Source organism: Maylandia zebra, linkage group LG23 (genome assembly GCF_041146795.1).
Source record: "Maylandia zebra isolate NMK-2024a linkage group LG23, Mzebra_GT3a, whole genome shotgun sequence".
Classification (NCBI taxonomy): Eukaryota; Metazoa; Chordata; class Actinopteri; order Cichliformes; family Cichlidae; genus Maylandia; species Maylandia zebra.
Window position 1 is genome coordinate 1,119,526 of NC_135188.1, and position 14,797 is coordinate 1,134,322.

At 44.7% G+C, this 14,797-nt stretch overlaps 1 protein-coding gene across 1 annotated transcript in view; it reads left to right on the top strand.

Annotated features, from left to right (window-relative positions):
* Positions 1-14,797, top strand: part of obscna (obscurin, cytoskeletal calmodulin and titin-interacting RhoGEF a) — a 39,128-nt gene that overhangs the window by 23,183 nt on the left and 1,148 nt on the right. Inside the window, exons 52-76 of the mRNA XM_076880815.1 lie at positions 859-1,026; positions 2,657-2,759; positions 2,848-2,977; positions 3,070-3,175; positions 5,588-5,696; positions 6,854-6,984; positions 7,066-7,178; positions 7,339-7,507; positions 7,611-7,698; positions 7,774-7,974; positions 8,057-8,117; positions 8,197-8,274; positions 8,354-8,526; positions 8,710-8,736; positions 8,828-8,980; positions 9,162-9,207; positions 9,281-9,358; positions 9,467-11,177; positions 11,300-11,425; positions 11,527-11,649; positions 13,126-13,293; positions 13,405-13,507; positions 13,603-13,644; positions 13,749-13,988; positions 14,279-14,502. Of these exons, the coding sequence (XP_076736930.1) occupies positions 859-1,026; positions 2,657-2,759; positions 2,848-2,977; positions 3,070-3,175; positions 5,588-5,696; positions 6,854-6,984; positions 7,066-7,178; positions 7,339-7,507; positions 7,611-7,698; positions 7,774-7,974; positions 8,057-8,117; positions 8,197-8,274; positions 8,354-8,526; positions 8,710-8,736; positions 8,828-8,980; positions 9,162-9,207; positions 9,281-9,358; positions 9,467-11,177; positions 11,300-11,425; positions 11,527-11,649; positions 13,126-13,293; positions 13,405-13,507; positions 13,603-13,644; positions 13,749-13,988; positions 14,279-14,502 (4,671 nt within the window). The remainder of the gene's footprint in view (positions 1-858; positions 1,027-2,656; positions 2,760-2,847; positions 2,978-3,069; positions 3,176-5,587; positions 5,697-6,853; positions 6,985-7,065; positions 7,179-7,338; positions 7,508-7,610; positions 7,699-7,773; positions 7,975-8,056; positions 8,118-8,196; positions 8,275-8,353; positions 8,527-8,709; positions 8,737-8,827; positions 8,981-9,161; positions 9,208-9,280; positions 9,359-9,466; positions 11,178-11,299; positions 11,426-11,526; positions 11,650-13,125; positions 13,294-13,404; positions 13,508-13,602; positions 13,645-13,748; positions 13,989-14,278; positions 14,503-14,797) is intronic.

The window sequence follows — 14,797 nt, forward strand, 5'->3', positions numbered from 1 at the left end:
TTGCCCTCATTCGCATACATATCTTGTTATTTATGCCGTCGTGTATCCACATTTTGCATTCAAAGTAACTCTGACTTATATGAAGAACTGACAGTTAAGCCAACTTTTACATACTGTGCTGAACACATTTATCAGACGACCACCTAATGTGAGGCTTACACCTGCCCTGAAGTACCAGCATCATTTTTATGCTTCTGTAATGGTTAATCCAACATTTAATACATTTGTGTTTTCGTGTTTTTATATCGGGTTTTCTTGTAAGTTTGTTGCGCACTTCATCACGTGCCAATCCTTTGTCATCTGAACTCGTGTTAGGTATAAAACTGCATTTCACCTTTTCCACTTTAAAAATCAACCCAGTGTCTCCAAAAGTGGATTCTGTTCATCTGGACGCAGCGTTTTGTGGGAGAAACGTTTGGTCACTCATCCAGGTGACTGCTTCAGTCTCAGCTGACTGCAGGTTTCAATCTTATAAAGAGTACATATGATGACTGAAACCAGCCCACTGAAGGAACAATGGGCTGGGAGGTCAGTTCCTTCATCTTAATTATGCAAATTATCTTCTGAAGAAGTCACCTGGATGATGACGAAACGTTTCTCCCACAAAACGCTACGTCCAGATGAACAGAATCAACTTTTGGAGATTTACTTACCTGGATGATTGAGATGCATCAAGACAACCCAAAAAGGTGGTTTCACTTTCAGGTATTACTGTGTTCCTAAAAAGAAAAGAAAACGTGTATTTGTGTGACATGTCACGGAGACAGTGTCCAGAATAGCAGACGAGTTTATCACCACATAATTGAGTGTTATGGTCACAGTGATGAACCTACCTGGATCCTGATCCCTTCCTCCTAGATGGCCTTCCTTTGGAGGACGACCCACGTCACATCATCACCGCAGACCGGTCGGGCTCCTGCAGTCTCATCCTGGACAGCCTCACTGCGGAGGACTCCGGAGAGTATGCGTGCTACGCTACCAGCTTCATGGGCAGAGCTGGCACTCTGGCTAAGGTGGTGGTGCAGGGTGAGTTACCAATCCGAGTTTAAGCTATGCTAACACTGGGGCTCGATTGATATGTGCGCATGCGTCAGACGGCACGCAGCCTGTTTCAGCTGCTGATGCTTTTGTCTCCTTACTTTAACTTTTTCTTACTTTTGTCTTTGTCTTTTACTTTGTATGTTAGTGTTTGTTTTGTCTTTTCAAACATGTGGATCGAGAAAGTTTTGGTTCTCCTTGTTGTCAGGGAACTACTTTGTATAATTTCTCAGCGATTGATAAAGTTTTGTGATGCTGATTTACTTACAAACAAATCTGTGCGTAAATCACGCGACTGTTTCACGCACGTATCCATGATTGATCAATATTAGGAACACATTTAGACGTAAAACAAATAAAGAACTTCTTGGTTGCCTTAGGAATTTAAACACAAATCTTTAAAATGAATACTACACCTACTACACCTACTACTGCTTTCACCATTACTTCTACAACTAACAACAACAACAATAATTATTGTTTTTATTATTGCCTTTTGGTTATTATTTACAAAAATGTCCTTTTTTTTAAACAGCATAAACAACAAAATGCACAGAATTGCAACAAAAAGAAAACATGTAAATTAAACAAATTACTAAATGTAGCGATGTGGCCTTTAACCTTTGTAATTTAAACATATTCCCCTATACGTTATTTTATTTTATCATAGCTTAAACATTACCTTTCTTCAGGATGACTTCCATCACGGCAGCGTGATTTCTTGATGCTGAGAATTTGGATCTTTCTTTTCATTGTAGTGAGTTTTTGTTTTTAGGTTGACACACGGCACCTTGTCCGTGTCTTCCACCTGTTTCTCTTCTTTCTCGTGGTCTGTTGGGCTTTTTCGTATCAACTTTGTGTTTTTTATTTAAGCTGCAGTGATCTCAGGGGAAATCATATTCGTCGCTTTTTATTTATTGATTTATTTTTAAATGTTTCGTCACTCCAGTCGAAACACTTTGAAAAGCTACACCTCTTCCGTCTTACTCCTTGGACCTCAGACAGCATTGTGTAATTTTCTATAGTCTGACCTTATTCCCTGCCTGAGAGGTGCGGGCTTCGTTCTTACACCATAGTCACCTGTTTTGCCATTTCACATCTGTGCTTCTTTCTGCAGAGAAATGGAGCGGGGCAGTATGCAGATAGTATGCAGATAGTATGCTGATTCCACAACGCTGCTGTGTCTGAATGATTTTGATTTACTAACATGCAACAACATACACCGTTATGCACGTTTCATAAATCCAACTTTAAATTTGCCTACAAAGGGTAAGGGTAAGAACATTTCCCCTGAGAGCTCCGGAGTTACTAGAATAGAATAGAATAGAATAATCCTTTAATTGTCCCACAAGGGGAAATTTGGTTGTAACAGCAGCCAGAAAGACACATATACAAACAAACAGGACACAGGAAAGAAACATACAGTTTTATATTTACATCAAGGACAGTGGTTACTATAAACAGAGTACTGTACAGTTATTAAATTAAATAAAATTACAAATAAGAGGCAAACCCAGGTTGTAGTGTGAATACTTACCTCTTATAATATTAATATAATAGCTGCTGCTTTTGGTTGTTTCTAGGCTAAACCTGATCTTTTCATGCTTCTTTTCTCCAGCTCCACCCAGATTCGTGAGTCGACTGGAAAGTGCTTGTCTCATTGAAGGAGAGGACATCCAGTTCTCCTGCTCCACATTCACCACTCCGTTACCGAGAATTAGGTATCGCAGCGCAGAGCTGACCGCTGTAGTCGCTTTACGATTTTGCAACTATTGTGTTTCTGAATGCAGCGCTGCTTGCTCTTGACAGGTGGTTGAAGGATGGCAAAGAGTTGACTGACCAGCAGAAATACTTGATTATGAATGATGCACGGAGCGGGATCCTGTCTCTGACCGTCGTCAGGGCAACTGAAGCAGATATTGGGCAGTACGAGTGTGAGGTATAAAACATCGTCCATGTGTGAACACAGCTGGTGTCACTAATGTCAGAGCTCTGCCTTTGATATGTATGAAAATGTTTTATTTTGTTCAGCTTTGGAATGAACTTGGTGGCGTCAAGTGCAAGGCAGGTTTATGCCCCGCCTATGTCCCCCCGACTGACCACGAGAATGACCAATCACAGGACTTACCTCCTAAAGGTAAGACAGTTACAGCCAATGAAGTTAACATCCTCCACCTAGGATGGGAACCCATAAGAGCCTTTTTAAGTGGGTGGGGGTCACACTGTCACTAGTTCAGCTGCGTTGGAGAAAGGGTGAAGCACATGCCATTGTCCAGTCACCCTGTTCTTACATCACACCATGTGACATCTCTTCCCTTCACTACAAACAGTTTGGATCAGTTTCACCTTTCCACCCTTCATTCATTTGATCAAGTTTACACCATTTTCAGACTTTACTCACGTTTTCCTTTCCCCGTTTCACACACACTCACATCATGAATAGTTCCAACCACCCTACCAGCTGTCACTAGATTCCTAAGGATTATGGCGTTGGGTGTAGTCTGCACTGTAGCTGCATGCCACAGAGTTGATGCAGTTTCCATTTGCACTGTGCAGCAAATGCAAAATCCTAACTATTAACTATCATATATCACACGAGATAAAACCACGTCAACATTTATTCACCATCAACCCATTTCCCATTTGGCACGTCATGAAAAATGCACACTTCATATCCATATCATCTCAGTATCTGTAACTACCATCTTCCAGCAAAAACCAACTTACACATAAATATCTCATCCTCTCTAATACTAATCTAAAACCTGAGTCATTGTCTGTGAAGCTTGTCAGTCATCCAGGTCATCGGAGTCTAAGGAGCTTGGAAAGAAAGGCGCCTGGACTTCTTTAAGTTGCTTGAAGACGTTTCACCTCTCACCTGAGAAGCTTCCTCAGTTCTAGGGTCAAATGGTGGAGAGTCCCAGATTTAAGCCCTGTGGGAGTGTCCCCCCAAGTGTCACCGTGGGGATGTGGGGAAAGGAGGACCCAGGCGTGGTGCTCTGTGTATAAGCAGTGCGTTTATTTACAGTGTGGTAAATATCGATGCACAATTAATCCCCGTGCTCCCCAAGACTCCCGTGTGTGTCTTCCAGTGGCGTCCGTGTTCGTGCTCCCCGCTGTCGTGACTCTGCACACCCTGTGCGTGCTGTCCTTCCTCTCCACGCTCCTCCTCCCGCGGGCAAACACGATCAGTACTTCCTGGATTAACACACTGACTTGGAAGTTTCACGCAATGATCCCGCGTCGGAGAGAGCTCCACCACACTCTCAAGTAGCTCCTCCGACGAGGCCTGATCAGCTGCAGGTGTGTCACGGACTTCAGGTGTGGCCAATCACTTGCCAGGGCCACACCCACACACCTACATACACACATATATCTACAAGCAGGGAGAACGAGGGACGGCAATAACAAAATACATATATAATAATAATAATAATATAATTCATAACTGCTCCGGGACCTTGGGTCGCTCCGACCCAGGACGCTGACACCAAGAGGGACATGGACCCCCTAATGATCCTCCACCTAATCGCACGGCCAAGGTGTGTAAATCTGGGACTCTCCACCATTTGACCCTAGAACTGAGGAAGCTTCTCGGATGAGAGGTGAAAGTCCAGACGCTTTTTTCTTTCCAAGCTCCTCAGACCTGAGTCATTGTTGATCTTCTCTAATAACTGACTGTAGAGCTGTAGCACGTCACCCTCTGCATGTATGGGACGTCTGAAATGTTTTAGGGTCACATGGTGTTCTCAAAGCTAACATTTGTTCTGTTGCCATAACGATGGGATCTAGTGGCTACCATTCAACATAGACACCATACCTTACTGCACAGCATCCCATGAGAAGACCCCGTATGCAACGTTTTGTGTGTTTCATCACATTTCCACTGTTCACAGAAGGCATGGATTCAAACTAAACAGATAAATATACAAAGCTTGGAAGTAGCTGTTACTGAATATTATGCAGTGATTTTCCAACTCTGCTAGTTTTGCTACAGAATCCACACTTAAAGCAGAGCAATACAGTAGAATAGAGCAATCAGTGTAAGTATAGCATGTACGATCTAAGTATATCTATATTTTCAGGACTGTTGACGCCATGTTTGTCCTTCCATTGTCCGTAACTTACGTATTTTCTCATCTTCCCTGTACTGGTCCTAAAGCAGGAGGTTCCTCACATGGACAGTTCCATGTAAGTCATCATTGTCATGATAACAAATAACCACTCAGCATCCTCCTCTCTCCTCTTGCCAACGCATGCCCAGCTAACTCTTCACTCCTGTGAACAAAAGATGGTCATGTGCTGGGCAAGTGTCACTTTTGCGCCCGTCTAGCAGGGGGCATGTGTCCATGTCCTGTTGATGTGGTGGGTTGGTAAGATCCAACCCAGAGGCTGAAGGTAAGGATCACAGCACATTGTTGCTGTTCCTGCGCTGTAAGGTAATGTACCCTACGTGTTTCCTTTTTCAACATATTAATAAGAGTAAAATCCTTTGAAATATATAATTACTGCCATTGTTTTCTGTCTGAGTTGGTTTTGATCTTCGTAGATCCCGACTCAGAGGGCTGGTCTGCTGCATTTGTGAAGAAATGGTTACAGGCTGATTTCAACCCAACTTCTATTGCAAGGATGCTTTTTCCTCCCGAAAGTCCTGAACAGTAAGTTCAGCTTTATGCACTGACATTCGCTTCTACATTACATCCCGATCATGTTTTGAATGTTTGTCTCTGTTTAATGGTTTGCTTGTGAAACTAGATCTGGATTTTAAGCATTTACTGTGTAATAACCAGTGTTGGTCAAGTTACTTGAAAAAAGTAATCAGTAACTAATTACTGATTACTTCCCCCAAAAAGTAATCCTGTTACTTTACTGATTACTTATTTTTAAAAGTAATTAATTACTTAGTTACTTTTTAAAAACATGATTTACAACCTGAAGAGGTGATAAAGTGATAGATCTTTCAGCCCAATTCTACTTTTTCTGCATAATCCATCATACAAAATGTAATCAAATGGAAAAGTCTCTTTTTAAAACTTGTTTTATTAGTTTTAACCTTTTAACTTTATGCATCAAGCAAAAATTTAATTATCTGCAACATTCTCTGACTGGAAGAAATTAGTTTAACATTTAAACCTATTTTCTGCACATTCCAGCACATAAAATAAAATATTTTTTGTGTTTACACTCAGTCTTTCAAATAGATGCAAGTAAAACACAGCAGAAAATAAATAAAGTCACAGACTCAGCGGTCCTGTTGCTCTATTTTCACCTGTAAAGCAGGAGTGGGGTAGGCGGAGCTTTACCCTGGTGCAGGTGTGCCGCGGTCAGTGGAAGAATCCGTGAGTGTCTCTGTGAGTTTCCCATCACGTCATAGCTACTCGGTGCTTGTTGGAAGTTTAGGGTTTTTTTTCGCTGTAAAAAGAAGTTTTCTTCCCACGCACAGCGGACACTAATGTTTTTGTCACTTTTTATGGAATCAAACTCAAAGTAAGGTCAGTACTTCCACGCTTTAAACGCTGCACGCTCATACTCTCTCTGCACTCGATATATGATCCATTGTTGATCTGCACACAGCTGTTGTCACGAACGTCGCACTCGCTTACGTCACTGTCATGAGACATTCTCGCAAAAAAATCAGTTTTAGTAACGCAGTAACGCAGCGTTCCTACGGGAAAGTAACGGTAATCTAATTACCGTTTTTGCAATAGTAATCCCTTACTTTACTCGTTACTTGAAAAAAGTAATCGGATTACAGTTACGCGTTACTGTCCATCTCTGATAATAACTGTGTCCTTAATCTAATGTTTGTCTCCAGCGCTGAGGGTGGTGCTGAAGTGAGTCTTTACGCCCCCACGTCAGCCGATCCAGCAGCACAGCAGCCCATGTGTTACCTCGAGGAAGAAGAGGAGATCTACATCTCAGAGCAAATACAAGAAATTGCAGATGGTATCCTTGCCTCCTACTCATAACATGCAGAATAATATCACATTTTACATGATTAGCTCATGAATCAAATTTCTTGTTTAGCTCCTCCCTCTATCCAGATACCCATCGAGGACCTGTTTGTAGAGCCGGGTCACCCATCGACATTTACAGCCATCATCACAGGAAGACCAGCACCTAAGATAAAGTGGTACAAGGTATGAGCAGAGTTTTTTGAGTTGTTTTCTAAACGGATTTTTTGGTCTATATCAACTCTTCAAAGGTTGTAACAGGGAATCACATTGTTCTAAGATCACAAACCGCTGGTTTCAATCTGAAAGCTTATTTATAAATGAAACTGCTGGTTCACATTAATAGGATGAAGAGGAGCTTGCAGCCAATGAGAATGTGAGGATGGGACAACATGGTGCCCGCTGCTCATTAACCATAGTGTGCACCGAGGGTGAGGACAGTGGGATGTACGCCTGCTTCGCTCACAACAACTCTGGTTATGCATCGTGTCAGGCTGAGCTGACAGTGGAAGAAGGTAACACGGGAGCTCAAAATAACCAAAGGGCTGCTCGTCGCTGTAGCATGCGTTTGTTGTTTCCAGCGCTGGAGTTAGTTGCAGCTTTAGTTTTTGCCTGCAGGACTCCTGGAGTTCCAGGAGAGAGAGCTGGAGCTGGGAAAAAGAAGGAAGCTGTTCTCTGTCTATGACGTCCACGATGAAATCGGAAGGTGAAGCTGCATTTTCTCTTTAGCATTATCTTTGCCAAGATTTCATGTGCAGTAAATCATCTTTCTGTGTTTTAGGGGAACGTTCGGAGTAGTGAAGCGCGTCGTCCACAGAAGGACCGCTGAAGTCTTTGCTGCCAAGTTTCTGCCTCTGCGGAGCAGCACTCGGACCAGGGCCTTCCAGGAGAGGGACCTGCTGTCCCGCCTCGCTCACCCCCGAGTGGCTTGTCTGCTGGACTTCTTTTGCACCAGACGCACCTTGGTGCTGATCACAGAAATGTATCCTACCTCTTACGTGTTACAGTTAATTTGTGTGTTTGACCACATATTGAAGCTGTGAGTTCTTTAACAGCTTTTCTAGCTGCTGTTCTCACGGGCTTCTGGATCATTTATTACTGAAAGGATCGGTCTCAGAAAAAGAGGTATATTTAATTTACTTTATTAAATGATTTGAGTCTTGCAGAAAAGGTGCATGACACGTGTTGTGTCTTCTTATTTCAGATTCAGTCATTCATACAGCAAATTCTGGAGGGAGTTGGTCACATTCATAGCATGAACATCCTGCATCTGGACATTAAAGTGAGCGCTCTGCTGCATTGCATTATTTACTCTGGGATTTATTTTCACGAAGTCTCTTTTTCATGTTTCTTCCTTTTAGCCTGAAAACATCCTCATGGTGTATCCCCCAAGAGACGAGATCAAAATCTGTGACTTTGGCTTCTGCCAGGAAATAGACACATCCAGGCACCAGTACAGCATGTTTGGGACGCCTGAATTTGTTGCACCAGAAATTGTTCACCAAGAACCAGTAACTGTGGCCACTGATATTTGGTGAGTTTAACGGCTACATGTATTTTAGATATAAATCAAATACTGTATATTTCTCTACATCCAGATGCAGAACCAACCCTCTAGTTTTATACGGAGATTTAAATAAAAGTAAACGATTATTTGCAGTAGTGCACAAAAGTTAAAAGTTGAAACAAAACGTTTGAATCGTTTCTGTCTTGTCAGGGCCGTGGGGGTTGTCGCGTTTCTCTGGTATGTATCTCCGCCTTTTGAAAGCAATCTTGAAATCTTAAAAACACAGAACATCCAAAAATGTAACGACTCTTAAACTTTATCTGGACAGCCTGGTGTGTCGGTGCCCTTTTGTGGGCGAGACTGACCGCGCCACACTGCTGAGGGTGGGGGAGGGCACTCTGAACTGGGCCGCCCCTGATGTCATGTACAGGAGCCCGGAAGCCAAGAACTTTCTCCACACGCTCCTTCAGCCTGACCCAGAGTAAGGAAGCGCTTTTGGTGTTTTACGTGGGCTCGTGAGATATTTTTAAAGTTATGTGCAAACGACAGAAAGTACCCTGTGTCAGTGATGCTAACGCTGCTAAGCTTCTTATAGCTTCATTATGTTGGATCCAGTTGCTTTAAGGTGAAACAGAGAATGTCTCTGATGTTTCTGTACCTAGGAAGCGACCGTCTGCCTTTGAGTGCTTGGGCCATGACTGGATCCAGGTGAGGTCATATCATCAGGTGTTTCCTTTAAACTGTGAATGTCAGACTTACTGAACATTGGGACTGTTGTCAGGATGAACATGCAGGAGAAGACACGGATGAAATCAATACAAGGAGTCTGAAAGCCTTCATTTCAAAAAGGAAGTGGCAGGTGAGTTCCTGCTGCAGCTTTAATACCTGCCTGGATACAAAAGGAAATACCAGATGGTTTCCTGTAGTGTTAAACATCTTTGTCTGAGTGTGCTCTCTTTCTCTTCAGCGTTCTCTGACATGCATTGGGTCGGTGCTCACGCTGAGGCCCATTCCTGAGCTACTAGATGCTCCTCTCAGGGAGACGGCAGTGACGGTGCCCCGAGAGCCCCAAGAACACAGCAGTACCTCCCCGAGCAGTGGCTCTTCGTCGGAGTATGACGAGGCTGACTCCTGGGACTTTTTCCAGCACTGCAGCCAGACTGAAGAGGAAGAGGAAACAGAGGAAGACTATGATCCTTTAATGGAGAGAGCACAGATCCCAGATCCTTTTCCCAGCTTCCACCGGGATGGAGAAGAGGAAGGGGATTTGACACTAGGCGAGGAAGAGGATGGAGAGATAGTAGGAAGGAGGACTGTATTAGAGCGGAGTATGAGCAGGCAATCGGTCGCATCGTCGGAAGTATCGTGTCAAAGGACACCTCAGAGGGAACGTCGGTCCAGCAAGGACAGCAGTCCATCGCTCTACCTGTCGGATGGGGACGAGGGTTCAGGGAGTGACGGAGGTCGTATTCCTCGGGGAAGCGTCATCCGAAGCACTTTTTATAGCAACTCTCATCAGCTTTCGCCGTTGTCTGCCAGACACATGACATTAAGGGACAAATTTCAAGCTAAGAAGCAGGAGAGGGGCCGCAAGCCGCTCAGGAGGAGCTTCTCAGGACGCCTCAACGAGCCTCTTATTGAATATGTGGAGGATGAGACGGAGACCAGCCGTGGCCAGAGACGGGCATCCGTTCAGACCGCAATGCAGAAGTCCTGCTCGTTTGACAGCGGGGTGGGTTTCGCCCATGCTAACGCACCACCTCACAGAAGGAGCAGGTCTCTAGATGAGTATTCACGTCGGTCTCCCACTTCACCCAAACGTGCGAACGCCGGTGAAGAAGAAGGGTCGCAAAGTCTAAAGGAAGATTTCACAGACGATGAAGTGGCCGGGACAAACTTGCTGACAATCCCAAATTCTCAGCGAGCCACGAGAAGAGGCTCTGTCACTCCTGTGCAGGTGAGGCAGGCTTTTAGAGGAGCCTCTGTTCCTTCGAGCTTGGACCAAGCACAGACGGAGGGAGATGACTTTGCTGGCTCCCAGGGGTCTCTGGCTGAGTCTTTTACTTTGGAGCATGGTGGCTCTGAGTCTTCAAGTAGACTCGGCTCCAGTGAAGAACTGAGTCACGGTCGTCTCAGAGGGAGATACAGATCAGGAGACGGCGATGGATATGATGATCAGGGTGAGCGCCTCGTTGCACCATCGCCTCGCTCTTTCCAAGAAGTAAAACCCCGAAGCTCGTTTCCCCGGGCACCACCACGTAATCGCACACGCTCCAATCCCAACCTGTCCACAAACAGCAGAGGTCAGCTGGGGACGCCGCTAATGCCAAGCCCCAGTCCCAGCCTCTCTTCTCTGCAGGCTCCAGAGAGGCCTCCCAGAGCCCGGGACAAGAAAGAGGGTCACGGCCTCCAGAGGCACGCATCTGCTCCAGCCCTCGAAGCTCCACCACCTACAGGAAGGTCACCAAAACTGGGACTGCTTAACATCTTCCGCAGGCAATCCTGGACTGGCCATTCCTACTCCCATCTGGAGGACACGGAGTTAGGACCAACTCTGGGCGAGATCATGAAGCCTGATACACCCACCATGTCTCTAAGGAAGAGAATGAGAGCGTCAGCCTCAAGTCTGACCAAACTCTTTTCCAGATCCTCCAGTAAAGAGGATGTGAGTGAAGGAGGTGAGGCACCGCAGATGCACCTCAGTATAAGCACTACGTTGTGTTACTGTTGTGAAATGATATCCTGTATTATTCAATCTGAAGTTAAAACCATTTGCTCTTTCCTGTTTTATTTATAACAGGTCCAATAGTGAAAGGATCAGCTCCCGCTCCACCTGAAAGGAGGCGCAGCAGCAGCCTCGAGAGTCCCAAAAGGAGGAGCTCAAAGCTCTTACCATCCTTCAAAATACCTGCGTTTAAAAAGAAAGGTCGGACAAAGGTTACATTCTGTGACTGATCTGCTTTAAATTTCACATCACAGTTGTTGCTTTGAGAACATGCTCTTTTGTTACCCTTTGTTAATATTCAGACCTGCCCGTTCGCCCCAGCAAGGCTGAGGTGCTACAGTTGGATGGAGGCGGAGTCCTCCTGGCGTGGAGGCCGGTTTGCTCAAGCGATCCCGTCACTTACTGCGTGCAGTACTGTACGGACGGTGCGTTCGCAGACATGGCAGGACAGAAATGTGTTTTTTGTTGTTTGTGTGAAAAAGAAATTATTTAGTGTTTATTCCATTATGACTAAACTATATTTTTATGGTCTAAAATAGCGGCTCCAACCTTTTTTGTGCCACGGACCGGTTTATGTCCGACAATATTTACCTTTAAGGTGTCGAGGATAAATACAACAAAATAAAAACAGTACTGGTACCGAAGAAGGAAGATTTATTCATAACATACAGGAACAGACCCAGGGGGAAGGGAACAGAGTTAACCATCAAAACGATAAATAAATAAGGCTAAAACCCTGAAAACCATAAATTTCACTCCTGAGCCTCGACTCTCGAGGCCCGGTACCGGGGGTTGGGGACCGCTGGTCTAAAACACCAGGGAATTTTAATAGCACTGTGTTATTGGTGTTTTCCATTGCCTAAATCAGGGGTGTCCAACTCCAGGCCTCGAGGCCCGGTGTCCTGCAGGTTTTAGATGTGTCCCTGATCCAACACAGCTGATTTAAACGGCTAAATCACCTCCTCAACATGTCCTGAAGTTCTCCAGAGGCTTGAACTCATCATCTGAATCAGCTAGGGATGCACCGATACCAATACTGGTATCCGGTATCGGGGCCGATACTGTAAAATGCGTGTGTACTCATACTCGTAAAAGTTAACCGATACCATGAACCGATAGGTTTTTGTACTCTGTATCGGCCAGTACTCGGATCCAAGTATCGGTATTGTAGCTTGCCATCACCAGTGTGTGAATGTGTGCGTGAATGGGTGGATGACTACTAAGTGCAATAATCCTTTCTGTCATCGTTGTATTTTTACTCAGTTGTATATAGTATTTGTATTCTATTTTTATCTTATTGTATATTTATTTTATTTTATTCTACTGTATATAGTATTTTATTTTATTCTATTCTGTACAGCTGTGTACTGTATTTATTCTTATTGTATTCTAATTTTTGCGTCATAACTTTTGCACCGTCCACTTCCTGCTGTGACAAAACAAATTTCCCACGTGTGGGACTAATAAAGGTTATCTTATCTTATCTTATCTTATCTTATCTTATCTTATCTTATCTTATGACTGGATATGTAAAGCGCTTTGGGGTCCTTAGGGACTAGTAAAGCTATATAAATACAGGCCATTTACCATTTATTGTATCGGTTTGAAAAAATCGGTATTGTTGCATCCCTAGAATCAGCTGTGTTGACCCAGCGTGAGATCTAAAACCTGCAGGACACCGGCCCCCGAGGCCTGGAGTTGGACCCCCCGGGCCTAAATTTAAACAGTGTAGTTGAATGCAGCACTCCTTATAGGAGGTCACAGGTTATGAGCAGAGGGTTGGGTGGTGATTGAGTGTGATGCTTACGGAGGAGTGCGAGGAGTGTACCTGTGTGTGCATCATTTACACATCATTTGTAAAACGGCACCAACACTGGCGTCATGGTTTCATGTCTCCACAGGGGCGGAGTGGACAGTCCTGTCAGAGCACGTGGCAGACAGCTGCTACGTGGTAGAGGACTTACCGAGAGGAGCTTCTTACGTGTTCAGGGTGGGTCGTGTCACAAAGACGGGAGCAGGACCGTTCAGTGACGCCTCAGCTCCCGTTGTTATGGCGACTGATCCTGAAGGCAAGAGAAACGCTGTCTCCTATTGGACGTTGTCTTTTTATGATTTCACGTCATTGTTATTATGCTCTTTTTGAAAACATGGTGCAACAGCTGTTTGTGTTTGTTATACAGAGATCCACATTCCTCTCATTCAGACTGAGTCACTGGGGTCAAAGGTCATTGGATCAGAACAAGCAGCACACAAGAACTACAACTTCCTGTCTGAGATCAACAGGTGAGACATCCAACAACGAGCTGCAGCAGTTCAATAAAGTTATGTTTTGTTTCTCTAATCTTTATAACTGAAGAGCTGATTCCTTCTGTTGGTAGTAACAGTGTGCATGATAACACAGGATACCAGAACCAGGCCCAGTAAGCTAAACCTCACTTTACACGCTCAGGTCTTGGCCTTACTATGCAAAGTGCCCTTGGGTGATTTATGTTGTGACTTAGTGCTGCATCCATCCATCTTTCAGGGGTCGTTTCAGCGTGGTAACCCTGTGCAGGAACGCCGAGACCAGCCAGGTGTTTGCGGCCAAGATCACCCCTTACCAAGCAGAGCAGAGGCAGCTGGTGTTGAAGGAGTACCAGCTGCTGAGGAGGCTTCACCACCCCCACCTGGTTCAGCTGCACTGTGCTTTCATCACCTCCGGCTACCTCGTGTTAGTAGAAGAGCTTTGTCCCGGCAAGGAGCTCCTCTACAGCCTGGCTGCTAGGTAAGCGACGCTCAAAAACATCAGCCATGAAGGAGGAGCATAGTTCCTAATAACGCTCGTGTGTCCTCGTCTTTCAGTCTAGCTTCAGGTTAGAACTTGTACACATGAATGAGCTTGAGATGGGAAGTCTAAGAATTTAAATAGACGTTATCAAGCAGAACAAACAGAACTGTATATCAAAATGTAAAAAAATCAAGCTAAGCTAATATTTCTGTGCTAATTCATTAGTTATGGCACCTCGGGTGCTGACGTCAAGCTTGACCATCACGTCTGTGTTTGCGTCCTCTCAGAGATCTGTACGCAGAGACTCAAGTGGCCGAGCTGCTCGTTCAGATCCTGAGTGCGGTCGACTATCTCCACGGCCGCCGAGTCGTCCACCTGGACCTGAAGTCGGACAACATGCTGGTGGACGACTGTAACCACCTGAAGGTCGTTGACTTTGGCTCGGCTCAGTCCTTCACGCCCGGACAGCCTTTAAACATCGAGCACATCCAGGGCTTTTCTGACAGCAGAGGTAATGATGTGTGTTTTTTAAATTCACACTAAATGTTGTACGCTGCATTCTGATTGGTCTAACATACTAAACCTCTGACTGTCGTGGCCTTCCGACAGACTCCTGCAGCAAAGGTACACGTTGTTTTACGGAGGACGGATTGATGGAAATAACTCCGCCTAACTCCATCCACCTCAGCTGACCCTAGCTCCCATAGTCTAACAAACCCAAGTCTATTCTTATCCTTTTATCCATTTCTTTTTGGTCTGAGCCTTTTTCCTGATACAGAAAGATGCACTGCCTGTAAATGTGCCAC